The following is a 26,235-nucleotide window of genomic DNA, read 5'->3' on the forward strand; positions in this document are numbered from 1 at the left end:
ACAGAATGAATTCCCTCTTGGGGTGTATGCAGATCTAGGAAAAGAGTATTCCACGAACCTTAGGAAATACTCTAGCCTTCTACACAGTTTGCTATAACAGAGGCCCAGGCTGTTTGCTCATAGCTTGGAACAGCAGCTATGGGTGTCTAATGTAGAAACGAAACAAGGGAAGGGGCAGAGGTTGACTGATGGGAACCAACAGACAAGCTCTGTACAAAAGGGTCTACAAACAGTACAAGAGAAGATACTACAGACAAATCCAGGAAAGGAGGTGATAGCAAACTAGCAGAAGGAAATGAAGGGAAAGTCGTGTAACAGGATAGGATAGCAGAGGATAGTAAGGTACAAGGTGGAGAGCTCAGAGGAGCAGGAAAGCAATGAGTAAGCCCACAGGAACAGGGCTGTAAGGTAGAGCGCCCAGAGGAAAAGGGCTTAGGGCAGCAGAGTAAAGCAGGCTGCACGGCAAGGAACCCAGAAGGGCCGGGCAGCAATGAGTGGACCCTGAAGGGCAGGGCCGCTGAACGTAGAAGGTTGCAGAGGACTGTAGAGGGCTGCTAGGCCGAGAACCCAACAGAAAAAGGTAGGTAGAAGGCAGCGGAGCGTGATAAGCTGCAAAGTAGGAAGCCCAGAGGACAAGGGCTGTAGGCAACCGGAGTGAGGTAGGCTGCAGAGCAGGGAGCCCAGAGGACAAGGGCTGAGGCTGGAAAGCAGCAGAGTGTGATCAGCTGCAATGTGGAGAGCCCGGCAGGGCGAAGGCGGAGTCTGGAAGGCAGCAGAGCGTAATCGGCTACAATGTGGAGAGCCCAGCAGTGCAAGGGCGGAAGCTGGAAGGCAGCAGAGCGTGATCAGCTGCAATGTGGAGAGCCCAGAGGAGCAGGGCTGTGAGGCAGGGAGTCTGGAAGGCAATGGCAGGAGGCAGCGAAGTGTAACAGGCTGCAAGGCAGCAAGCCCAGAGGAGCTGGACTGAGGTAGGGAGCCCAGAAGGCTAGGGCTGTAGGCAGCAGGGTGTAGCAAGCTGCAAGGCAGGATCCAAGCAGGAGTGATGGTAAACAGCATACAAAGATCCGTAGAAAGACGCGAAAGGTGGAGGAAGGACTCTCAATGCAAGAGGCTGAGCCACTGCAGGCAGCAGCCTTATATACTGCCTAGCCCAGCACAGAGGCAGGCTAATTGGTTGCACCTGGCAAAGCACACCTGCAGGCAATCGGCCACCTCCCTTTCTGTTCCTGGGCTGGTGGAAGCAGAGCAAATCCCTAGGGCTTCTGGGGGGTGTAGTTCCTTTGATGACCAATAGGAACAGCCAGGAATCGATGCTTGTAGCCAAGTGCATTGTGGTATGCGTAGTTTGTTGGAAAAAATAATAAAGCACCAAAGTCTCGCAAATGGGAAATAAAGTCCCCAAAGTAAATATAGATGGATCCAAGAGTCTGTTGTAAATAAATGATAAACAAATAGTCCATATTGAGCGCAAATGGATGCGCCCATGGCGCAGGCATGACAGTATGCCCCTCTCCAGGCTCCCTGAAGACCGACCTACAAGAAAAATGTCTGTCACACCGTACAAGAGTCTTAATCCAAAAAGGCACATCATGAAGCACTAGAAACGGGTTGCAAGGTGAAAGTCTTGAATGACGGAGACAGTACCAATGTTCTGAACTTTTGATGTAGAAATAAGAAAAGACGAAGTCTTTGGAACACAGACCCCAACTGTGTGTGCATGAAGAGAGGAACTGCGAAAAACTGCTGCAGGCTCCATGATAGATTTTGCTTTGACGGGCAACAGTATGATGCTGGAAAGTGGAGCCATAGGTACAGCAGAGTTGGTAGCTTTAGGAAGGTTTTCCAAGACATCCGGAGCAGCAATGACAACGTTAGGGTTAGCCGCAGAGAGTTCAGGAGTCACAGCGGCGGTTTTCCCATGATTAGTAGACAGTTCAGAGGTTACAGCAGCAGTGAGATCTTGAATGGCTGTAGAGAGTATCAAGGCTGTAGCAACTGGGTGTGTGGGTGCCATGAGAGAACCAGCGGGCTGGAACGCACCTGAGACTGGTAGAGTAGAGTCTGGCAGTCTTAGTGCTATAGATACACCAGCAGGAACCACTGGAGCAGTAGTCTTAACAGGGAAACTCTTCGCTGACTTTGCAACAGTTAGCATGGCGGATGTGGGATCAGGAAGAGAAGGTGCTGCGGGATCAGGTTGTGTAGCAGAGGATTCTGCTGCAGCGAGCACAGCTGCGAAGGAAGTAGAAATCTGGGCATCGGGAGCATCAGAAATAGCGGTAGCTTCAGGAATCACAGTAGCTATAGCAACCTCAAGATTTGCAGCAGGGACTTCAGGAGTCTCAAATGTGGCAGGGAGTTTAGGAGCCACAGCAGCAGGAAGATCATGAATTGCAGTTGGAAGTTTGGGTGCTGTAGCAGCTACAGACAGTTCAGGTGTTGCAACTACTGGTAGATCGGGTACCACAACCACTGGCGACTCAGGGGGTATCGCAGAAACTGAAGATGTTGATTGCTCAAGAGTGTTGTCTGATAGCACAGCCACAATTTGGCAAGCCCCGCTTGCCAACTCAGCATGCTCGGTGTGAACTGCGCCAGTCTCTTCAGCTGCCGTTGTCATTTCAGAAGAGGTTGTAAGTGTGAGTACTGGACAATAGGCAAGGGTGAGGGCGGAACCATCCTTTGACTCAGAGGGATCTCCAATTAGAAGACCACCCTTGTTTTGTGGTGTTATGGCTGTGTGAGTGATTTGAACCACCGGAAGAGTTAATTCTTTTCTGTCAGGACAACAACCTGAGTTACTGTGGCTGGAAGGTGAAAGAGCTGTGTCAGTCTTTAGAAGGGATAAATATGCTACATTTAGGTCTTCCATCTGCTTGGTATAAGTCTGTATCCTTTTCTGCGTGGCAATTCCAGGCCTTATCATGTCGATCTCTAAAGATAAGATGTCAGGTGTTGGACATAGTGTCAGATGGTCTGGTAACTTGTGTCCCTTCATAAGATTCTGATAATGCAAATAAACAAAGTCATCATAGAGGTCTTCGGTCTTTCTTTTAAGGCGTAGGAGTTGTTCTTGTAGCAGGTAAGTATCATTTGTTTGATCTAAAGCTTCAGAAGCTGGTGTGGTAGAAAATTCGGTTGCAGCAATGGGAAGACTGACCTTAGGGTTATTGTGGTTAGTAGATACTGTGGAAGCATTTAGACAACCGATGGTTAGTATAGGTCTTTTGTACCCAGGACCAGATGCACAAACCTCAGGATAATGACTGCCTTGTCCTGTCAAATAAGGTTTTCCAGCATTCTGGGGTGCTTGCCAAGCTGATCTTGCGCATATCACTCTGGCAACAGCGTATTCTGGTTTAGAGTCTCCCACAATGAGTGATATATCCTTAGCTGTTGCGGTATTCGAAGGCTTGTCAGAAGACGCAGGAGAGTTTTTCACTGTTTGGTCTAACAAGATCTGTAAGAATTCATTATCTTGCTGTAGCTCTGCAACAGATAAGGACTGCGGATCATAGTCGCAAATGTCATAATAATTGTAAATGGAAGAAGGGTCAGCTAGCCAGTGAGTATAGTACCGTGCTTGTAAATCTTTGTTTAATAAGGCGAGACTGTCCTTTAGACTAAGGTTCTTGTTTGCTGTCTTTAGGGAAACCATAGGTTTATGCAAAGGTTTCTTAACTCGAAAGGAAAGCATCTTTGGTCTGAGTGTGCCTTTCCGGCCTATGGAACAAGAAATTTTTGGCTCTTGCATTCTGTCAGGGATGGCACTCTATTAAGAGTAGCACAAGACACCCAGAAAGGGTTTGGGCGGTTGTGCCAATATAAAGTGGACAGATAAGTACACACACAGCAGAGAGGAAAGAGAACAAAGAGTAGGCCAGAGTAGCAAGGGAAAAAGGTACAGAATTAATTCCCTCTTGGGGTGTATGCAGATCTAGGAAAAGAGTATTCCACGAACCTTAGGAAATACTCTAGCCTTCTACACAGTTTGCTATAACAGAGGCCCACGCTGTTTGCTCATGGCTTGGAACAGCAGCTATGGGTGTCTGTAATGTAGAAACGAAACAAGGGAAGGGGCAGAGGTTGACTGATGGGAACCAACAGACAAGCTCTGTACAAAAGGGTCTACAAACAGTACAAGAGAAGATACTACAGACAAATCCAGGAAAGGAGGTGATAGCAAACTAGCAGAAGGAAATGAAGGGAAAGTCGTGTAACAGGATAGGATAGCAGAGGACAGTAAGGTACAAGGTGGAGAGCTCAGAGGAGCAGGAAAGCAATAAGTAAGCCCACAGGAACAGGGCTGTAAGGTAGAGAGCCCAGAGGAAAAGGGCTTAGGGCAGCAGAGTAAAGCAGGCTGCACGGCAAGGAACCCAGAAGGGCCGGGCAGCAATGAGTAGACCCTGAAGGGCAGGGCCGCTGAACGTAGAAGGCTGCAGAGGACTGTAGAGCGCTGCTAGGCCGAGAACCCAACAGAAAAAGGTAGGTAGAAGGCAGCGGAGCGTGATAAGCTGCAAAGTAGGAAGCCCAGAGGACAAGGGCTGTAGGCAACCGGAGTGAGGCAGGCTGCAGAGCAGGGAGCCCAGAGGACAAGGGCTGAGGCTGGAAAGCAGCAGAGTGTGATCAGCTGCAATGTGGAGAGCCCGGCAGGGCGAAGGCGGAGGCTGGAAGGCAGCAGAGCGTGATCGGCTACAATGTGGAGAGCCCAGCAGGGCAAGGGCGGAAGCTGGAAGGCAGCAGAGCGTGATCAGCTGCAATGTGGAGAGCCCAGAGGAGCAGGGCTGTGAGGCAGGGAGTCTGGAAGGCAATGGCAGGAGGCAGCGAAGTGTAACAGGCTGCAAGGCAGGAAGCCCAGAGGAGCTGGACTGAGGTAGGGAGCCCAGAAGGCTAGGGCTGTAGGCAGCAGGGTGTAGCAAGCTGCAAGGCAGGATCCAAGCAGGAGTGATGGTAAACAGCATACAAAGATCCGTAGAAAGACGCGAAAGGTGGAGGAAGGACTCTCAATGCAAGAGGCTGAGCCACTGCAGGCAGCAGCCTTATATACTGCCTAGCCCAGCACAGAGGCAGGCTAATTGGTTGCACCTGGCAAAGCACACCTGCAGGCAATCGGCCACCTCCCTTTCTGTTCCTGGGCTGGTGGAAGCAGAGCAAATCCCTAGGGCTTCTGGGGGGTGTAGTTCCTTTGATGACCAATAGGAACAGCCAGGAATCGATGCTTGTAGCCAAGTGCATTGTGGTATGCGTAGTTTGTTGGAAAAAATAATAAAGCACCAAAGTCTCGCAAATGGGAAATAAAGTCCCCAAAGTAAATATAGATGGATCCAAGAGTCTGTTGTAAATAAATGATAAACAAATAGTCCATATTGAGCGCAAATGGATGCGCCCATGGCGCAGGCATGACACCATCGGTCTGGGGGTGGTGACTGGTCGATAATCTTACGTCGATCTGCACCATTTGACAACATTTGCGCCAGAAGTGGGAAATGAATTGGCTTCCCCGGTCAGAGATTAGTATAGATGGGAATCCATGTAGCCGAACAATATTTTCAAGGAATTCTTTGGCTAGGACAGAAGCTGAAGGTAAACCTTTCAAAGGAATAAAGTGGGCCATTTTGGAAAACAAATCCACAATTACCAGAATAGTATTGTACCCCGAACAAGGAGGCAGGTCCGTAATAAAATCCATTGATAGGGTGTGCCAGGGTGCTGGTGGTATGTCTAGAGGTTGAAGGAGACCGGCTGGTCTTTTCTTTTGACTTTTATTTTGGGCGCAAACACCACAGGACATCACAAAAGATTTAACATCTTTTCGCCAAGAGGGCCACCAAAATTGTCGTTTCACCTTTTCCTCTGTCTTGGCAATACCGGGGTGTCCCTCTATTAATGTATCATTATAACCGGAAATAACTAGTTCGTGTAATTCCTTATGTGGCAGGAATAAGCTTCCTTGGAAATAAGGTAAACCATTATCTATGGTAAAGTCTGATCCCTTTTGTATCCATTCCTGTAAGGTTGTAGGGTCCAGGAGTTGTTTCACTCTGGCTTGAATGTCTTCAAGCGTCTGTAACGAAGTCATGCCTAGAATCCTCTATTCGGGAATTATTGGTACTGGTTCTGAGTTTGTATCAGATTCTCCCATTCCAATTCGGGCCAGGTCGAAAGGTAATCACGAAATCAAATTCAACGAAAAACAAAGCCCATCGGAGCTGCCGTGATGACTGAGCCTTGGCGGTTTTCAAATACTGTAAATTCCGGTGATCAGTGATCACTGTGATGGTATGTCGAGCGCCAAGTAGATAATGCTGCCAGGCTTTAAAAGCGGACTTAATGGCTAACAGTTCTTTGTCCGTGATTGCATAATTAACCTCGGGTGCCGAGAATTTTCTGGACCAAAATGCTACGGGATGTAGTTGGTTGGTTTCGGGATCTCTTTGGGACAGGACAGCTCCCATGGCTAGGCTGGATACGTCAGTCTCGACGACATAAGGGAGATCTGGACGCGGGTGTTTCAATATATGTGCGGAGGTAAACTTAGCTTTTAAATCCTGAAAGGCCTGCTCGGCTTCTTCAGGCCATTCAAAACGTTTATTTTTCCTCAAGAGTGCAGTAATGGGTTGTACCACGCGTGAAAATTCCGGGATAAACCTGCGATAGAAATTGGCAAAGCCGAGCATGCTTTGAACCCCTTTTACAGAGCTAGGTGATGGCCATTTGAGGATGGCATCCACTTTTCTTGAGTCCATTCGGACTCCTTTGGGTGTCAGGATGAAACCTAGAAACTCGACTTCTGTGGTATGGAAAACACATTTCTCCAATTTAGCAAATAGTTTGTGTTGGCGCAGTTTTTCAAGTACTGCCCTGACATGTTTTCTGTGATCAGATTCCGAAGAGGAGTACACCAGAATGTCATCGATATATACATACGACAACACAAACATCGATGAGTTCCCGAAGGACATCATTCATGAAGTATTGGAAGGCAGCCGGCGCGTTACACAATCCGAACGGCATCACCTGGTACTCGAATAATCCGTATTTAGTACGGAAGGCAGTTTTCCATTTGTCGCCTTCTTTAACTCGTACCAGATGATAAGCCCCCCGGAGATCTAACTTGGTGTATATGCAAGCGTCCTTCACCTGGTCAAGGAGTTCAGGGATCAGAGGCAGAGGATAACAGTTTTTAACCGTTATCTGGTTCAATGCGCGGTAATCGATACAAGTTCTAAGGTCGCCTTCTTTTTCGGGCACGAAGAACAAAGCCGAGGATGCCGGGGACTTTGACGGGCGAATAAAACCATTAGCTAGGTATTGATCCAAATATTGTCTCAAATGCAGATTCTCAGGTTCGGTAAAGGCATAAATCCTGCTACAAGGGGGTTGTGCACCGGGCACCAGATCGATTTGGCAATCGTACGATCTGTGAGGAGGTAACGTGTTGGCCTGTTCCTTTTGGAAGACGTCCTGAACGTCTTGGTATTCCGGAGGTAGTTGCATGGAGGCAGAGGTTACAGATGCTAGATTAATCTTCAGGTTTTCTGGGTAGCAGGTTTGTGTACAATCCGGGAAGGCTATTCTCTTAGCTCGCCAATCAATTCGAGGATTATGTGTCTCTAACCAAGGGATTACAAGAATAACCTGAAACTGTGGAGCCTTGATTACATCAAACACAACACCCTCCCGATGGCCGTCGGGACCAATAAGAGTCACCTCAGTAGTGGAATGTGTTACCGGTCCAGAGGCAATTTCAGTTCCATCGACTGTGGTGATGACATCTTTGCTGGTTTTAGGACGGAGAGGGAGGTTAATCCTAGAGACCAATTCACGATCCACATAGTTTCCAATAGCCCCACTATCGATGTATGCCTTTATTGCATGCAACCGCTTAGGCTGTTCTGGATCTACGAGAACCATTGGCACAATGAAATGCGAGGTCTGAGAGTTAGTTTTCAAGCTCGGCAAGCGGACCCCTACACTTGTCGGGCGGAGTCGTTTCCCGAAACAGAGTCTTCATGGTTTTTATCAGCGGCTCCTACCGCCTTTCGGGGCGGTTTTGCCGGGCAATCTCGTAGAAAGTGTCCACAATTCCCACAATAAAGACATAATTTTAACTGCCGCCTCCTTTCACGTTCCTTTCGAGTTAAGGGTCCTTTAACCCCTCCAATTTGCATAGGCTCAGAGACATCAACTCCCTTGGGATTAGCATGGGTCTTGACCAACACCCGGGTCTCAAACCTGGACCGATCTGCTTTTCTGTTTTGAAGTCTGTGATCCAATTGGACCACTAAGTCTATATACTCTGTGCATTCTTGGGGCAGATTTACAACTTGGGCCAAGACATCTTTAAGTTCTCCGCGAAGGCCTCGATAAAACAACGTGACTCTTTTATCCTCTGGCCATCCCGTTTCCACAATTAGTCTATTAAAGGTTGCAATATACGATAGGAGGTCCTGATTGCCCTGTCGCAGGGATAGAAGTTCGTCATCCAGAGCCTGCCCCTGAGAGTGTCGAGCAAATAACCTTTCCATGCTTGCTTGAAACCTTTGAAAATCACAGAGAATCGGGTCAACTTGAGTAATCAGTGGAACTGACCAATCGGCAGCGCAGCCGCTGAGATATGACAATACAAAGGCTACCTTGGTCTGATCATTAGGGAAGGCCCCAGGTCTGCATAGGAAGTGCAAACGACACTGATTCATGAATACGGCGAATCGTTTGGGGTCCCCAGCAAAGCGTTCGGGTGGGGCCAGCGGCATGTTTCCAGGTAGATTCATCTGCACAGGGTTACTGGAACCCACAGGAGCGGGGTTCCCTCCGGAACCGGGTAGAGGAGTTTGCCCAGCTTGACCTTGCAAAAGCTGTCTGGCCAGGTCATCAGTTCTTTCCTTTGATATTATTAATTCCCTCCTGAGGGCATTAGTCTCTTGACGAGCGGCATGTACTTCGGCCCGTAATTCCCCCAGTAATTGGGCCAACTGATCAGTCTCAGAACTTTCCATAGCGCCTGGGTGGGAATTTGTAGGAAGGCTTCGCATTCTGTTACACTCACCTGACTCCCACGGAGGCGCTGGCCTGGTTCGCGCTGCTGTGACCTCTTCTAAGGTGATGCGCAGGGTTCGGAAGACGGACTGGACCGGGCCCCCAAATCTGGCTTGCCTGGCTCGCAGAAGTATCCTTCTGTAGGCGAAAATAGGGGATTAACTGTCTGCGGGGTAATGCAATCGGCCTCCCACTTTCCCCTCTCACCCTCCTGGAAACCCTTCTGTGATTTCTCGTAGCGTCTCACCTTAGGGTCTGGAAGGACGAGCTCTCCATCCTGCTTCTGATGCAGGGGCGCGTTGGTATCCAGTTACTTCACTGGATTTTCGGATTGGTGAGAACCAAACTTGCTTGGCTTCCAGGTAAGTTTTTTGATAAGAGGTTCCCCTTGTGTCCATGCATTAATGTACTAATGCTAGTGTCTTTTTCCCCATAGGGGCCGGGGTACGGAATGCCGGGGAACAGGCACCGACCCGAGATGAGAGGTGAAATCCTTGTAGAAATCAGGTAAGTCTTTAATGAGCGTTTTTTGGTAATGTCTTTTCATTCGCTCATTAACGCTGATGTCTCTTTTTCCCCTTAGGGACCGGGGTCCGGAAATGCCAGGATGCGGCGCGGACCCGAAATGAAGAGGGAATGAATCAACAGGTAAGTCTTAACATGGAGATTTAGCTTTCCTTATTCCCTTCTCTCTCTCACCTTTTGTTCTGGTCTTTTTCGCCCTAGGCGCTGGGGCGTGACTGCGAATCCGGATGATCGCTGCTGAACATGGAGGCACCCTGTAAAGGTGAGTGGAATGCGGCGCTGCAGCGATCGACGCGATGAGCTTTTAAAAGTCTTCCTTTTCAGGATTGTCGGCGAGATGTCTCCGGGATGCGGATTTAGCAGGTAAGGACTTTTCCTTCTTCTGTTCTCTTCTTCTCTTCCTTTGCAGGTGATCCAGGATGCTGGCAGGCGTGGCAGAAGTCAGGATGCAGGAGCAGACACGGTGAGCGTCCAGCTGCTAGATGGAGAACAACGCGAAGCACGTGTGGCTGTTCGGGTGGGGTTTAAATAGCCTTGGAAGAAGTTCCAGGTATGTATCCTTCCTCCAATCAGTTCCAGGTATGTATCCTTCCCCGACCATGCCCGGATGGTAAATTAGTCCCACAGGTAAAGTAGTTCCTTTCAGGCCTCAAGGAGGCCGGGATCCTGCAGCATGGTCTGCATCAAGTAAGTGCACCCAAGCACTCCCATAATGAGCCTGGCGCCTATGGCGCCAGGACTGATGTCTTTTATGAGCCTGGCGCCATAGGCGCCAGGACACTGTCCAAAGGGCCCCTTTATGGGGTTGCTGGGTCCTTCCTTGGGGACTGGATGTCCGCTTTCGGGTACGCAGGGCTTGAACCGGCTCCCCGGGAGCGGGCATCATGACAGTACCAAACACATATGTGTGTAGCAAGAGATTGCAGGCAAGTGCACCTTGATGGATGAAAAAGAAAAAAACACTTTTGGCTATGGATAACGGTAGGACCTGTTGAGACTGGAAATTGTGGGGGATCAACTCTGTTGATAGCACACCAGACGGTGACCCTCTTTCACTTTTTAGTATAGCAGGAGAAGTTGGAGTTTGCTCGAGTCCTCAATAAAACATCTCTGAAATACAGAGGAATGCAGATATGAACAAACTCTCGGCATGTAGGAGCCAGGCCTTGAGGATGAATAAGACTGGATTGTGGTGAAGAACCTTGCCCCTTCTCGGGAGAGCAGGTTGTGGACAGGTAGAAGTGCGAATGGTCATAGTGAGTGTCAGAAGCGCCAAGAACAGTTATTGTCTCGTCCATCCTGAGGCTATAAGGATCAGGCTGCATGGCTGTTGTTTGACTCATTGAAGAAACGGATGGGAGTTATCGGAAGGAAGGTGTAAAGGAACCTGTCATGCCAGGGGAATGTGAAAGTGTTTCCCAGGTTGGCTGACTGAGGCAACCTGTTTGTGAACAACTCACACTTGGCGTTGGCTTTTGTGGCGAACAGGTCTATGTCTGGTTTTCCCCCACGTTTGGACGATGAACACCCCTGGCTCTGTAGAAGCTCCTGCTCATGGCAGGAGTGGCAGTCCCTACGGAGGGAGCCGGTTACTGAGTTGTTGACACCGGGCCGGTGGAAAGAAGACAGGAATATTCTGTTTATTCATTTTCACAGTGTTTGTGCTTCACTGGATAGGATCTGTGATCTGGTACCACCTTCTTTCCTGATATAGAATATCACAGTTGTGTTGTCCGTGAATATTGGCATTGTCTTTCCCTGCAACTTGGACAGGAAGGGCATGAGTGTCCAAGCACTGCCCTGAGTTTGAGAAGATTACTATATTCTGTCTTCTCCTGCGCTGACCAGAGTCCTCTGGCATAAGGACGTCCATGTGGGCTCTACAACCGTCCATGGATGCGTCTGTTGTCACTGTAACCTGGTGAAAGGTGCACCACTGAAAGCATTGGTGCACCGGATCTCGTCGTCCCAATATCCACAAGCGTGCAAAAACTCATTCAGCGGATGCATACAGTCAGCCGTTTTGGATACATTTTATGCAGGATGAAAGCATGCCCAAGACTTGATTGCTTGCACTGAGGCAATAGGTTTGCAAAGCAGAATCTGAAGGAGGGCAGGGGGTAGTTCTCATCGTATTTTCCAACAGGTTTGCTGTAAAGGCCGGTGTATTTGGGGCCCTCAAAGGAACAACATATGCTGAGATGGAGTTGTGGATGACTTCTTATAATTCTTCGAAAAGCCCAATGATGGCAATAAGTTCTCTGTGTTTGCAGTGTGCCTGAGGCCTTGGTCAAGAGTGGAAGCCCATACTAAAATGACTAACCAGTCGTCAATATATGGGTAGATGTGGATTCCCACTATCTTGAGGTATGCTGTGGTTGGAGCGAGGCATTTAGTAAAAATTCTTGGGGCCGACTTCAGACAGAATGGGAGAACTTTGAATTGGAACCATGGGCATGCCACCAAGAAATGCAAGAATTTGCTGTGCCCGCGGTGGATGGGGGCATATAAATAGACACCCTCCATATCTAGGGATAACAGAAAGGCCCTGCTGCAAAGTTGACTTGATATTTTGAGGGGTCCCCATTTGGAAAGCTTGAGAGCATATTAACCTGTTGAGGTATCTCGCGTCAAAGATAGGTCACCACCTCATGTCTTTTGTCGGATGAGAAAGTAGCAAGATTTTGGGAATGAGGGACTACTTCTTTGGCATTCTTGACAGTAGTGTTTATACCTCTTTTTGAAGCACAGGCAGGTGTTTCTCTGACCTGCCGGAAAGAGGAGTAGTTGCATGGAAAGCAACCATTAGTCTGATATGATTTTCTGCCACCACTGTTGATAAGGAACAAGTTACTTACCTGTAACTGTTGTTCTCCAGCATGGGTCTGGCATGGATTCACATGCTCATGAATATTCCCCGTCGTCAGGCTGGGAATCCTCGGTAAAGAAAAAACCAGTATCAGTTTCGTTTCTGATCTGTCTTTCGTAGTAATAACCAATCACTGGTCTCTGCGTCATACTGACCACAGCCAATGACTGCCCTCTACCTAAGCACCGCCTCTGGCAGCCATCTTCAGATTTGGAAGCACGTCAAGTGGCAGTATGACCAAGTGAAGAGCCGCAGAGGGGTAGGCGGGAGGGTTCGCATGTGAATCCATGCCAGACCCATGCTGGAGAACAACAGTTACAGGTAAGTAACTTGTTCCTTCTCCAGCATGGGGTCTGGCATGGATTCACATGCTCATGAATAAAGAATACATAGCAGTACACACATGCACAACCACGGGAGGTGGCAACGGCTCAACATTAAGCAGTACATCAAACTCAACATTAAGCATCTTACCTCCTCACCAGGCTCACCTCAGGCGAACAGGTTGCGCAGCACTGCTTGGCCGACCCTGGACTCCTCCCTGGAATCCCGATCGACGCAGTAGAATTTCGTGAAGGTGTGCGTCGACCTCCACGTAGCAGTCCTGCATATTTCCAGCAGGGGCACACCAGAAAGGAACGCCGTGGTAGCTGCGATCGCTCTGGTGGAATGGGCTCTCGGACGGCCAGGCAGCGGTCGGTTTGCCAACCGATGACAGTACATGATACAGCCGGAGAGCCCTCTGGAAATGGAATCCTTCGAGAGAGCCTTCCCCTGATTGACAGGTCCAAAGTTCACAAAGAGTTGTGACGTCTTCCGAAAACACTTAGTGCGGTCCACGTAGAACTTCAGCGCTCTAGCCACATCCAGCGAGTGCAAAGTCCTCTCAGCCGGCGACGAAGGCGACGGGAAGAACACAGGCAACACCAAGGGTTCGTTGAGATGGAAGTCCGACGGTACCTTGGGCATGAAGGTGGGGTGCGTCCTGAGCACTACCCTCGTGTCGTGAAAAGTCAAGTACGGGGCCTTGCATGAAAGGGCCTGGATCTCTCCCACTCGTCGTGCGGAGGTGATGGCCACAAGAAACGCTGTTTTCCACGACAGAAACTTCAACGGGGCCGAGTGCAGAGGCTCGAACGGAGGTCCCATGAGCTTGGTCAGCACCACGTTGAGCTCCCACGCCGGGGCCGGAGCCTTCACCGGCGGGAACGATCTGAACAGTCCCTTCATGAACTCTTTCACCAGACGATGAGACCACAAGGACGTCCGGCCCGTGGTTCTGGTGTATCGGGAGATCGCAGCAAGATGAATCTTGATGGACGCGTGTGCCAGTCCAGCTTTGGCCAGCGTCAGCAGGTACGGCAGTACCTGGGGAGCCGTAATCCGTAGAGGGTTAATCTTCTGTGCGTGGCACCAGACAGAGAACCTCTTCCATTTGTGTCCGTAGCATTTAAGAGTCGAGGACGCCCTGGCCTTTGCAAGAACCTCTCTGCAGTCGGCCGGTATGTCGTATCCTCCAAACTCTAGCGCTGCAGGAGCCAGGCCTGCAAGTTCAGGGATTTCGGGTCGTGGTGGAGGATGGCGCCTCCTTCCCTGGAGAGAAGATCCGCGTCCACCGGCAGCTTGATTGGCGGGGACGCTGACAAGTCCAGAAGGTCCGGGAACCATATCTGCCTCGGCCACGCAGGTGCGACGAGGATCATCCTGCACCGTGATCTCTTGAGCTGGTTGACGAGCCGGATTAGCAGTGGCAAAGGAGGGAACGCGTAGAGGAACAGGCCCTCCCAGGGGAACGAGAAGGCATCGCCCATGCTCCTCGCCTGGGGAAACCTGCTGGCGAACCTCCGGCACTTGGAGTTCGTCGCCGTCGCGAACAGGTCGATCTGGGGTGTGCCCCACCGTCGGAAGAGGCGATCCACTAGATCCTGCCGTAGTTCCCACTCGTGGCACGAGCGCAGCTCCCTGCTGAGTGAGTCGGCGATGGTGTTTTTTATCCCTGCCAGATGAAACGGCACCAGAAACATCCTTTGGGCGACGGCCCAATGCCACAGGTCCTGCGCCTCCTTGGACAGCGCTGGGGACCTGGTTCCGCCCTGTTTCCTGATGTAAAACATGGTGGTGGCGTTGTCGGTGAAGATCCTCACCACCTTGCCCTTGAGGGACGGAAGGAAGGACCTGAGGGCCCAGAACACTGCACGGAGCTCCAAGACGTTGATATGGAGGGACTTCTCCGTCGGGAGCCAAAGGCCTCTCGCGTGCAGATTTTCGGTGTGCGCTCCCCACCCTTCCAGGGAGGCATCGGTGGTCACTGTCTCCGGGTGGTCTGGGGTCTGGAAGTCCATGCCCGCCGTCAGATGCGTGCGGTTGCCCCACCACCGGACCGCTCGGCGGAAACTCTCGTCGAGTGTGATCCTCTCCTCGAAGCTGCCCGTCGTTTGGATCCAGCGCGCGTCCAGGAACTCCTGCAACGGGCGCATCCGGAGCCTGCACATGGGAATGAGGTAGATGCAGGAAGACATCATTCCGAGGAGGGACTTGATGGACCTCACCTTGGCCGCGTCGGAAACCAACATCCGCTGTACCTTGCCCAGGATGGACCTGGTCCTTTCCTCCGACGGGGAGGCCAGAAGAGACACTGTGTCGAGCTTCGCTCCCAGAAACAGTGCGTTTTGCGCGGGTACCAGGTGAGACTTGGCGTAGTTCACGGAGAATCCCAGGTCCGTGAGAAGTCGGACGGTCCTTGCCGTGTGATCCAGGGCGAGCTCCCTCGTCTTGGCTCAGATGAGCCAGTCGTCCAGGTAGGGGTAGACGTGGATCCCCTCGCGGCGCAGCTGCGCCGCCACCGGTGCAAGGCACTTGGTGAATACCCTGGGTGCCGACCGTAGTCCGAAGGGGAGGGCTTTGAACTGGTAGTGACGCCCTTGGACCACAAACCTGAGGAATTTTCGGTGCCCCTTTAGGATGGGAATATGGAAGTAGGCATCCTCCAAATCCAACGACGACAGGAAGTCTCCTTCCTCCAGCTGACCCAGGACGTGCTGGAGGGTGACCATCCGGAACTTTTGCGCCTTGATGAACTTGTTCAGACGTCGCAGGTCCAGGATGGGGCGCCATCCCCCCGTCTTCTTCTTCACGAGGAAGTATCTCGAGTAAACTCCGGAGCCCCGAAGTCTCTTTGGGACGAGTTCGATGGCGCCCTACCTGAGCATCGCCTTTACCTCCAGGAGAAGTTGAGGGACGTGAAGTTCTTTCCTGGCCACGGGGGGGACGCGCGGACACCTTCTTTGAAACTCGAGCGCGTGGCCCCGGGCCAAGGCGTCCAGCACCCAACGGTCGGTGGAGATGGACTCCCACACGCTGACGAAGCTCGCCAGCCGGCCTCCCACCGGGGTGCTTCGGTGGGGGCCCGACCCCACGGTCGGTTCAATCCTGCTTCGACGAGGCTTTGCCGCCTTGACCTCCTTGGCGACGACGGCGGGGTCCGCCAGACTTGCCTCGTCCTCTGTAGGCCTCCTGAGCCGACGAGCGGGCCGCTTGACGGTAGGTGGAGAAACCGCCGCCGGAACTTTTGGAGGCGCCCTTGCCTCCGCTGCTCCGAAAGGGCGTCCGTCGTTGTTGCAGAACTCCAAGGGCCCGGGCCGTCTCGGTGTCCGCTTTAATGGCCTGAAGGGAATCGTCCACTGTTTTCCCAAACAGGTTGTTCCCATCGAAGGGCATGTCCAGGACTCTGGTCTGAACGTCTTGACGGAAGTCCGTAGCCTTGAGCCATCCACGCCGCCTAAGGCAAACGCCGTTGCCCAACTGGCGGAACCCAGTGTCGGCGATGTCCGTCGCAACGGTAATGGCGTGGTCCGAAGCCACCTCACCTTCCTGCAGGATCTCCAGGGCCTCTGCCCTCTTGTCGTCCGGCAAGAAGTCCAGTAGGGGAGCCAGTTTGTACCAGAGCTCCCTGTCGTAGCGGGCCACGATAGCCAAGGCGTTGGCCGCTTTAATCGTCGTCGCCGCAGACGAGATGACTCTGCGTCCCATAGCGTCCAATTTCTTTCCCTCGCCGTCCGGTGGGGAAGTCGATGTGGAGGCCGCACCCCCCCCCGCTTTTTTCCTGGCCGCCGCGGAGACGACGGAGTCCGGTGTAGGCTGCGCCCGGAGGCACAGGGGGGCCGTGTCCGGGACCCGGTACTTCTACTCGTACCGGTCTCTTCTAGCTGGCGTCGTGGAAGGGTTCTTGAGGAGGGTGAGGCCCTCATCCCAAATGTCGTCCAATAGAGGCACTGAGAAGACCGTCTTCCTCTTGGCCTCGCGCCGCTGATAAAGGAAACCTTCCTTCTTCTTCTCCTCAGGGCAGAGTTGGAAAAGCTCGGATGCCCTGGTGATCATGGAGTGGAACGATCCAATCTCGTCGGGCGGAGAAGCCCTGGTGGGAGGCGACGACGGTACATCCTCGTCGTATACCTCGTCGTCCGTACCCGTCGCTGCCGTGTCAGTCCCCGTATCATCCCCTCGGGTGGACGGGGAGGAGGGCTGGAAGGGGCGCGACGGCTGAAAAGGAGGCGGAGGGTGGATCCTTCTTTTCTTGGTAGGGGGAACACCAGAAGGTCCCGGTTCTGGGTCCCCCGACGGGAGAGGTTCCGTCGGCAACGGTAGTCTCGTCCTTATCTCTGAGCATAAGGACTGTATAGCCAACAAAATGGCCGCCGAGTTGTCTCGCGGCGCTGGCAGAGGGGAATCCGACGGGCGATCAGGGGCCCCGTCGGTACCCTCGACGATGTCGTCGTCACCTGCGTCGGGATCCATCCCGACGGGCCGGTCTTCTTCCACGCCAAGGCCGTGGCTTAAGACTTCGACCAGCTCCTCCTCCGAGGTTGAGGCCGAATCTACGACGATGCCCTGACCCCCCTTTTTCTTCCCCACGGGGGATTTCACGGGGGTCCTATCGATGGGCACAAAAGAGGACTCCCTCCGAGGTGGCAGGGAGACTCTGAGCCCCGAGGTCGCCACCACTGGTGTAGCCCCCACAGGCTGAGCCAGGGCCGCCGCGACAGTTTCGATAGAGGGCTTGGCCGGATGGATTAAGGCCTTCACCACCTTAGGTGCGCTCACTGCCTTATCCTTGAGGGGGGGGACACTGCCTCGCTCCCCCTTCGATGGGGCCTTCGAGCTCGACCGGGGCCTCTCCAGGAGCTTCGCCGGGTGCTCGGCCTTCCTCTTACCCGACCCAGAGCGTTGGCTCGTGGTTGATGGTGCCGGGGAGGGTGCGCCCTGCCTGGCGCCCGTAGAGCCCGACCGTTCGGCGCTCCCGGTGCCAGCGGACTCGCGGTGCTTTGCCTTGTGTTGGACCCCCGTCGCCGGGGCGTCCTCAAAGGTCTTAGAAGACCGCTCGGATTTCTTCCTCTTCTTCTCTCCTGACGGGCTCTTCCCTTCCAGCCAGTTGGCGAGACGTTGATGGCGGTCCTTCATGGTCCGCTCCGACATGTTGCCGCAAAACGCACAGTCCTTCTCCACGTGCGTCTTGTCCTCATGTAAGCAGTAGAGACAAAAGGAGTGTTCGTCCTCCTTAAAGACGTTCTGCAGCTGGCATCCAGGGCAGACCCTGAACAGCTTTCCGGGCGTCGAGCTTCCCTTCTCCTGGGCCATGTACGGGCGGGCCTGAGAAACTTCTGGAGTCCTCCAAAAGCGTAGCTCGACGAAATCTTCACCCTTGAGGGGCGCAGACGAATCCGACACGGGTCCCCGTTGATCGGATGGAGAGTCGGTGGAGCTTGAGGCTCTTTTGACCGAAAAAACGAAGTTTTTGAGAAAAAAACGTGAAAAAATAGCACTAACGCTCGAGAGCAATAGCACGAGGATCCCAACACATGAACGTGCGGTAAAAATCTGAAGATGGCTGCCAGAGGCGGTGCTTAGGTAGAGGGCAGTCATTGGCTGTGGTCAGTATGACGCAGAGACCAGTGATTGGTTATTACTACGAAAGACAGATCAGAAACGAAACTGATACTGGTTTTTTCTTTACCGAGGATTCCCAGCCTGACGACGGGGAATATTCATGAGCATGTGAATCCATGCCAGACCCCATGCTGGAGAAAGAGACAGGCACCTTGCTACAGGGTTGAGGAAATGGGAGGGCATGAGTCAAGCCCGTTTATTGGATTGACTCTTGGGTATCAACGTTCCCCATCATCTGTGACCTTGCATTTATCGCCAGAGGTATATGCAACTCCTTTATATGACTGGGAGCAGTATACAGAGCTGTAGCCCCTGCCAGGCTGTGAGAAGCATTGTTTGGAATGAAAGGATTGAAAAGGTTCTCACTGTTGACAACTTTGACTTGCACATTTGGCCTAAGGTTAGTCACTTTTAACCATCACTGGGGGCAGAGAATTGCACCGTTGTCCATATGACGAAAACATTAATCAGCAAGGTCAACAGCTACACAGATAGTGTGGTCAGAAGCAGATTGTCATTCCCTGAATAGGTCTAAGGCTTCCTGTTTTTTCTTATCAGGAAGGAATTCTGAGATAGGGCCGATTTTGAACTAAAATGCCCTATCATATGTAGCGAGTTTGGCGAATGAGTTAGCTGCTTTAATGGTGGTGGCAGCATTGGTGATGATCCGCTTGCTGAAAGCGACATGATGTCTGCCTTCCTTGTCCAGGGGAACGGCACAGGGCGAAAAAGGATTGGCCGATATATTTTTTGAGTTGCTGATGAGACCATGGAGTTCAGATATGCCTGTAAGCATTTTGCTGCATTGTCAGGTGGCCTGTATTTATTGTCGAATGTATCCTTTTTTGTTGGAGCTGTGAGAGGATTCTTCATGGCCACTATGTCATCCTCCCAAATCTCGATGAATTTGATGACCTGGTACCGGCTGACGGGGAACCTGAGGAACTTCCTCCACAGGATTCACCACCAGACGAAATCAGTTCTTTTCATGCCACCATGGCGTAAATGTTTGATCTGTTGCCTACTGAGTAACGGCGAGAGAGGTCACGGAAGATGATAATGTCTGTTCCCATTTTATACTCATCTAAGATGGGAACAGACTTTATCAACTTATCGTTGCTGAAGAATGATATAAAATGTGTAGCTGTAGATCAATGATTTGAGTAAGAAACTGTTGAGTAAAGGGGGAATTCTGGAGAGGACTCCCACCTGTGAGCGTGTGGTAAAGAATCTGATGATGGCCTCTAAGGGTGGAGCTAAGGGGGACACTGCCCATCGGCTAAAGGGTAAATGATCCAAAATGAGTCTGATAATTTCATTGAAACTGCTTTATTATCACTCAGGAGTCGCAGCCTGCGTGTTTACTGCATCTAGTTAAACATTATGGGCCTGATTCACAGAAATGCTTTATAATGGCACAACCCCATTGGAAAACGCTCTGTGAATCAGGCCCTGTAGCAACAATCAGCAACAGGTGAAGAAAGACTCACGTGAGAGTGTGCCTAAAGTGAGCAGCCTTTCACTTCGAACAAGCTCCAATGCTAACAAAAGCTGGTTTTGTAGTAAACTGTTCAAAAGTCCATATCCGTGTTTTAAAGTGCATAATGTCTGAACATTCCTAAAATATGAACACATGAAAAATAATTTAAACAAGAAAGAAGCAGTAACTTGCACAATCCTGTTACCGCTCTGAAACGCGTTTGTCCCCTAGTTCGAACACATGTCCAGTGCAGCCTTTCCATCACTGACATACTCTACTATCTTGTCGCTCAGGTTGATTTAGCTTCTTATTGGTGTGCTCAGGATTCCACCTCCACTCATGTTAAGATCACAACTCCCTTTCCAGCTTGGATCTGTTTTCTTAATAATAGTTGATGTTAGAGAATGAAATTTAAGTCCCAAAAGAAAACAATCCTAAAGTGTGTAACAATTTGGAAGCCAGCACTGTGGAACCTTTAAGCAGCATCTCCCAGTTAAGACTATTTTTTAATGTAATAAATCAGTTTTTGTGCGCAATACATACATTCCTTCTGATCGAAATGCAGGAAAAATACAGGCACAGTTAGCACCACACACAACACAAAGTAGGCACATTCTAAACTATTCCTAACTACACAAATGTGAAAGTTATCTAAAAAGAGAGTACAGTAATGTACTTACACTTCAGGAAGTCATCTCTAGATCTAGATCTCAAATTGGTATCAGATGAAGATGGCGTGTCAGTTGGGTTGCTTTTCTTGGTTTTATCTTCAAAGAAAGGGAAATACATTTTTGTATCACATTAATAACAATATTTACATTTTGTGGTACATTTTGTAGGCAAGATAGACCAGTGCTATGAAGAATTTGCTGCACATATAAGTTTGGTAATTTCAGGTTGGTGGTTTATTTTCTATGACAGTGACTTTGTCCTTCACCTTTCTGAGGTCAAGAAAGTGCATACCATGGAAATGTAGATGTAACATGTTATGAACTGTTAGGTAAGATTTTCATATCTATGATAAATCTTCCTGACCTGTGTCAACACCAGAACCTTTTGCTTTGACTGTAACTATTTTACCTTGTCCCTAAGTGAAGGGGGCTCTTTTTCCCCTCTCACCTAGTCTTTTACTCTTTTGAAGGGTGACTGTTTTATGTCTCTCCATAGTGTATGCTTGAAGTTATAGGGCCTCATTACACGGTAGGCGGTAAGGGTTTACCGGTACCGGTAAGGGCACCGGTACCGGTAAACCCTTACCGCCTTACTACGAGTTCCCTTTGCGGGACCCAACCTTAACGGCTGGTTTTACCAGCCGTTAAAGTAGGGTGCCGCAAAGGGACCTTGGTGCTAATTACCGTAGCGCAATTTGCGGTACCGTAATTAGCGCCTTCCCCATTCCCATTATTCCCTATGGGGGCAAAATTGAGAATGGGGAAGTGCCTTGGTGAATGGGGAATTACCGCCCCCGCTCACCTTGGAGTAGGGCGGTAATTCCGCCATCCACCAAGGCGGACACGGTAAAATACCGGCGGCAATCATGGCGCTAATAGCGCCATGGTTACCGCCTACCGTGTAATGAGGCCCTTAGTTTCCTACAACTTTTGGGCTTAGGCTGGGTTGCCCCTATGGGCTCCCCTGTTAATTTCTCTTTCATGCACTTGGGTGAACTACAGTTCCCAAGTAGTAAAGAGGGATTTTCATCCCCCTTTACATTTTATATAGTGAGCCAGCACACCCCACCTTATGTGGAGTGCTGGGGGATACAACATATCCCCTTTTTTACTTACCCGGTAACATGTCGTTACAATTGCATGTTTCCTTGAATGGCTGGTGGCAGTGTACCTACTCATGACTTTTTAGTCTTCATAACTCGCAGGCTGTTAATAAAGTATGGCCTACTTGTTTTCAGTGGCCTGTAAGCTTTTGTTTAAAATGACAAGTTTTCATGTATGTCATCAGGTTAAGGGCTAATATTTTAAAAACAGTCCAATAGTAACCACTTAACCACAACTCAGTAAAAAACAGAAGGATAAAGTTACTAACCTATAACTACTGTTCTCCAGCATTGGTATCCTTCATAGATTCACAGATTCATAGATTCACATGCGGTTGACTATTCCCCGTGTCATGGTGAAAATCCTCATAAATAATAAAGCAGGTTCAATGAAAATGCAAGAAGTGCACTCACTTTGGTGTTTTATTAGACTCAGTTTGGATCGTTTACCCTTTATCCAATAGGCCCTCTTAGTACTACCGCTCAAGGCCATCTTCAGATTCGTTTTACCCAAAGAACAGTGCAAAGAGGATTTTCATCCCCCTTTACATTTTATATCGTGAGCCAGCACACTCCAAATGATGTATTCCTATTATCCCGTGTACTGCACTGTCCCCTCCCCTTTCCTCCCCGCACTTTCCCCCTTCCCCCTTCCCATGCACTTGCGCGATCTGAATGACACCTGGCCTAGTAGGATCGCTGTCTGTCTTCTCTCTGTTCCCCCTCCCTTTCCTCGCCACGCCTTGAAACACTTGTGTATAGGCACGTTATAAATACCATATCACATCATAACCAGAGTCTGATGTAACCAGTCGACCTGGGGATCCCGAAAAGGACGACCAGGTCCCAGAGCCTGGTGGAGCCACTAGACTCAAGGAGACCTGTATTTTGAGCCATCCCACATCGTCCTGCGACCTTGTGGAGCTGCAATACCCCAATAGCCTGGGACATCGAGCCATTGTGCGGTGCATGGTCTTCCGAATTCCAAATCTTGCTGAAACTTTGGTGGCATCCTGCTGGATATCCAGAGGCGTGAATCGAGTCTGAAAAGTTCCCTCACCAGAGTTCTGTACCTTACAATCGATGAGAAGCCAATCAGTGATATTCAATCTTCTTCTGGCTCCTGAAAAGGGCGCCAAAATCCACAGAGCCACATGCAGCCAGGAAGAGACTCTGGGAGTCCTCTCATCAGTTCACCCAGGCCCACTGCTGGAATCCTAGGGTGTCTTCTCTGAAGTCCCCGGACCCTAACTAACGTTATTTATTTAATTATTTATGTGTTATTTACTTATATTGCGTCAAAGCCCACGGGCACTAGGGCGCATACATTTAGACAAAGACAACATACTGTTAGACGAGACAATTGGGTACTATTTAATTATCCTAAGGGTCTACTGTAACTATTTAACAATGGCTGTCTTCAGCACTTTCGTAAAGACTAGATAGCTGCTCTCTAGCCTAACTGATTTGGCAGTCCGTTCCATGTTTGGGCAGCTTTTACTGGAAATGATCTACCGAGCCCAATTGATCGCTTGAAAGATGGGCAGACAATCTGCCCCCAAGATTCCGATCTCAGCGAACAGCCAGGGGTATAACGGGATATCTGTTTCCTCGGGTAAGCAGGGGACTGTCCATAGAGGCAACAATGAACTATGGTCATGGCCTTGAAAGTGATCCGTTCCTTGAGTGTCAGCCGGTGCAGGGCTTTTCTATCTGAGATGATATGGTCCCTTCTGGTTTTCTTCTTGATAATTCTTACAGCGCTATTCTGAATAATCTGACATCGAGCAATGCACCCTTTGTTTGCTCCTATCATCAGAGCATTTCCATAATCCAGCCTATAACGAATTGTAGCCCTTGCTATAGTGGCACTGTCTTTTTCATTCAAGTAGGGTGTGATATGATTTAGTAGTCGTAGATAGTATTGGCAGTTTTTGTTCAAGTTACTAACATGGGATTCGCTGCTTAATGACGCTTCTAGAACAATTCCCTGGGTCTATTTCAAGTACCCGTATGGGAGAGTTTCTGATCTGAAAGATCTCATATTCCTTGCCTAATTTGGCATGTGCGTGTATTGATCCAAAGATCATCAACTCTGTCTTACTCCCATTTAGACACATCCAATTGGCTTTCATTCAGGTCTCTATGATGTTGTAAACTGTCTCGAGTTTACGGGCATCTGTGTCGTAGTTACCACTCAGCTCCATCACCAGCTGAGGGTCATCAGCATAGTTCGTAAAAAATGCTGCTGTGTTATCAAGCACTGTACAGACATCTTAGATATAAATTGAAAAGCAGAGGGGACAGACTAGCCCCCTGCGGGACTCTGCTGTTTATAGGTGTCAAAGGAGAGAGGTTTTCCTCCCAATGTATTTATGATCTTAGATTGGCAAGGAAGGAGAGTACCCATCTAGTTGTTTTTGCTGAACAACAACATATATGTTGCAGCGACCACTGGCGTTGATCATGATCTAGTAAATCAAAGGCTGAAGACCGGTTGAGCAGCACCATTATGCCCAGCCTGCCTTTGTCCATAATGCTAAGCATATGTGTCTGGACATCTGTCATAGCTGTCTCTGTGCTATGAGTCATTCTAAAACCAGACTGTTGTTTTTGTAGGATGTTGTTGGATTCCACAAGCGCTTGCAGCTGCAGTGCAACTGCTTTATCAAGGATCTTCAGTAGGAAGTTACAATTGGTAATTGGACGTAGATTACTCGGGTCCCTCTGGTCCAAGCCTGGTTTTCTAACTAGCGAAGTAACTGTAACAGTTTTGATGGCATCTGGTATGTGAATGTCTCGCAATGATGCATTTACCAGTCGCGTGAGAAAAGGTATAAAAATGTCTCTGTGTTCTAAGACAATCCTCGGGGGTAATATATTCTCCGCACATGACTTGGGTCTCATAGATGTCAAAAGAGACCTCATGTCCTCTATTGTAATGGGTAGGAAGTCAAATATCTCTGCCATTCTATGCAACTGTGGATCTGCTGGCAGGTTTTGACGAATAAGGGCCGTGGCCTGAATGGTCCTAATTGCTTATAGCGCCCTCGAGATTTTAGCATTGAAAGCCTACTGTACTTTTACCCACTCGTCCTGTGAGGGTTGGACCTGGGAGGACAAGGCCATGGGTTTTTCTAGAGATCTCAGGATATCGAAGAGTTTACTCGTGGAGTTTGATACTGTGGTTATTTGCTCATTGTAAAAGTTTTTCTTTGACTCAGTGATATTTTGTTTGTAGTGTAACTCTGCTTCCTTCCATTTATTCTTATTATCAGTAGTTGGCTCTTTTACCCATCTTGATTCCAATCTCTGATTCTCTCTTTTTAAACTGGCTAGTTGGGTATTAAACCATTTTTGATAATTTGTATTTGCCCTTAATGATTTCCACCTGGCTAGGGCCACCTGATCGACAAGTTCTTCCACTAATGTGTTGTGTGTCCGGACTATGTTTTCTCATGAGTCTGCATCTGTTGCTCATGCCATAACATCCTGTATACACTGCACTAGCTGAACCAAGGTGATTTTATTAGAATTCTGTTCAGGATTAATTTTGGGCCCTGGTTCCTGTGGTATTATTGAGAAGTTCACCTTCTAATGGTCGGACCATATACGTGGTGTAGTCCCTTCAATGTTGACATCAAGATTGCAAGTAACCACCCAGTCAAGCAGGTTGTTATTAGGTGTAGTTGGTTCACTATTGCAGATCTCCCCTCCAATGGTTTAAGTCTCCCATAAATAAGGTAGCTGTGTTGGGTCCCTCGAGACTGTTGGATTATTTCCTCATTAAAATCTGCCATAGGCGACGGTGATCTATATATCACTATGATATTTATACAGCTGTTATTCGTGGGTGTCTATTTCAGATGAAGAATTTTACATGCCTGACAACAGCATGGAGTTGCAAACATGTGAAGATAATGTCTTACTATGATCGCCAATCCACCTCCCTGTCCCTATTCACTGTTCTTACAGAAGATTGAGTAACCATCTGGAACTGCCATCTCAATCTTAGGCCCGCTCGAGTCACGTATCCACGTTTCCATAAGACAGAGACTATCAATGTTGTTTTCAGTGATAAGGTTGTTTATATGTTGGGCATTATTGTTCAGCGATCTAGTGTTAAGCAAACACATCTCTATTTCTTTAAGAGTACCCAACTCCTGGGGAACCATTGAGCTTGACTGTACGTGAGAGGTACTTGTTAATTCCGGTTGTTTGGGTACTTAAGCTCCGTCATGGGTATCCAGCTTGGGCATACCATGCTTGAGTGTGTGCAGGTTTTCACAAGCCTTTTCCTCTTCCGGGTCTATCTCGCCTAATTCAAAGGTGGTGGTAGTTTGTTCTAATATGTAGGGCAGTATAACAAGTAAATCGGTGGAGGCTACACCCTGTCTCCCTTCCTCCAAGACCGTGTTTACATATTGTTCAACGGTCGTCATGCACTGCGCCTGTTACAGGTCAAGCAATAGTTTCAAATGTTTCATATACCCCATAACTTACTTTAGGTGGGTACAAATGACGTGGTATGTACAATATTCCAGCTTCCGGGCCTCTAACGCTGATGAAAGCGAGGACCGTTGAAGACCGGCTTGCCTCTGAAGA

At 49.6% G+C, this 26,235-nt stretch overlaps 1 protein-coding gene across 3 annotated transcripts in view; it reads right to left on the reverse strand.

The window, feature by feature from the left end:
* TRIM25 (tripartite motif containing 25) overlaps window positions 1–26,235 on the reverse strand; it is an 828,971-nt gene that overhangs the window by 132,175 nt on the left and 670,561 nt on the right. For all 3 annotated transcript variants that reach the window (XM_069654946.1, XM_069654947.1, XM_069654945.1), the window contains one exon: window positions 20,537–20,623. In XM_069654946.1, the coding sequence (XP_069511047.1) occupies window positions 20,537–20,623 (87 nt within the window). The remainder of the gene's footprint in view (window positions 1–20,536; window positions 20,624–26,235) is intronic.

Source organism: Ambystoma mexicanum, chromosome 3q (assembly GCF_040938575.1).
Source record: "Ambystoma mexicanum isolate Mex_15411 chromosome 3q, UKY_AmexF1_1, whole genome shotgun sequence".
In the NCBI taxonomy this organism is placed as follows: domain Eukaryota; kingdom Metazoa; phylum Chordata; class Amphibia; order Caudata; family Ambystomatidae; genus Ambystoma; species Ambystoma mexicanum.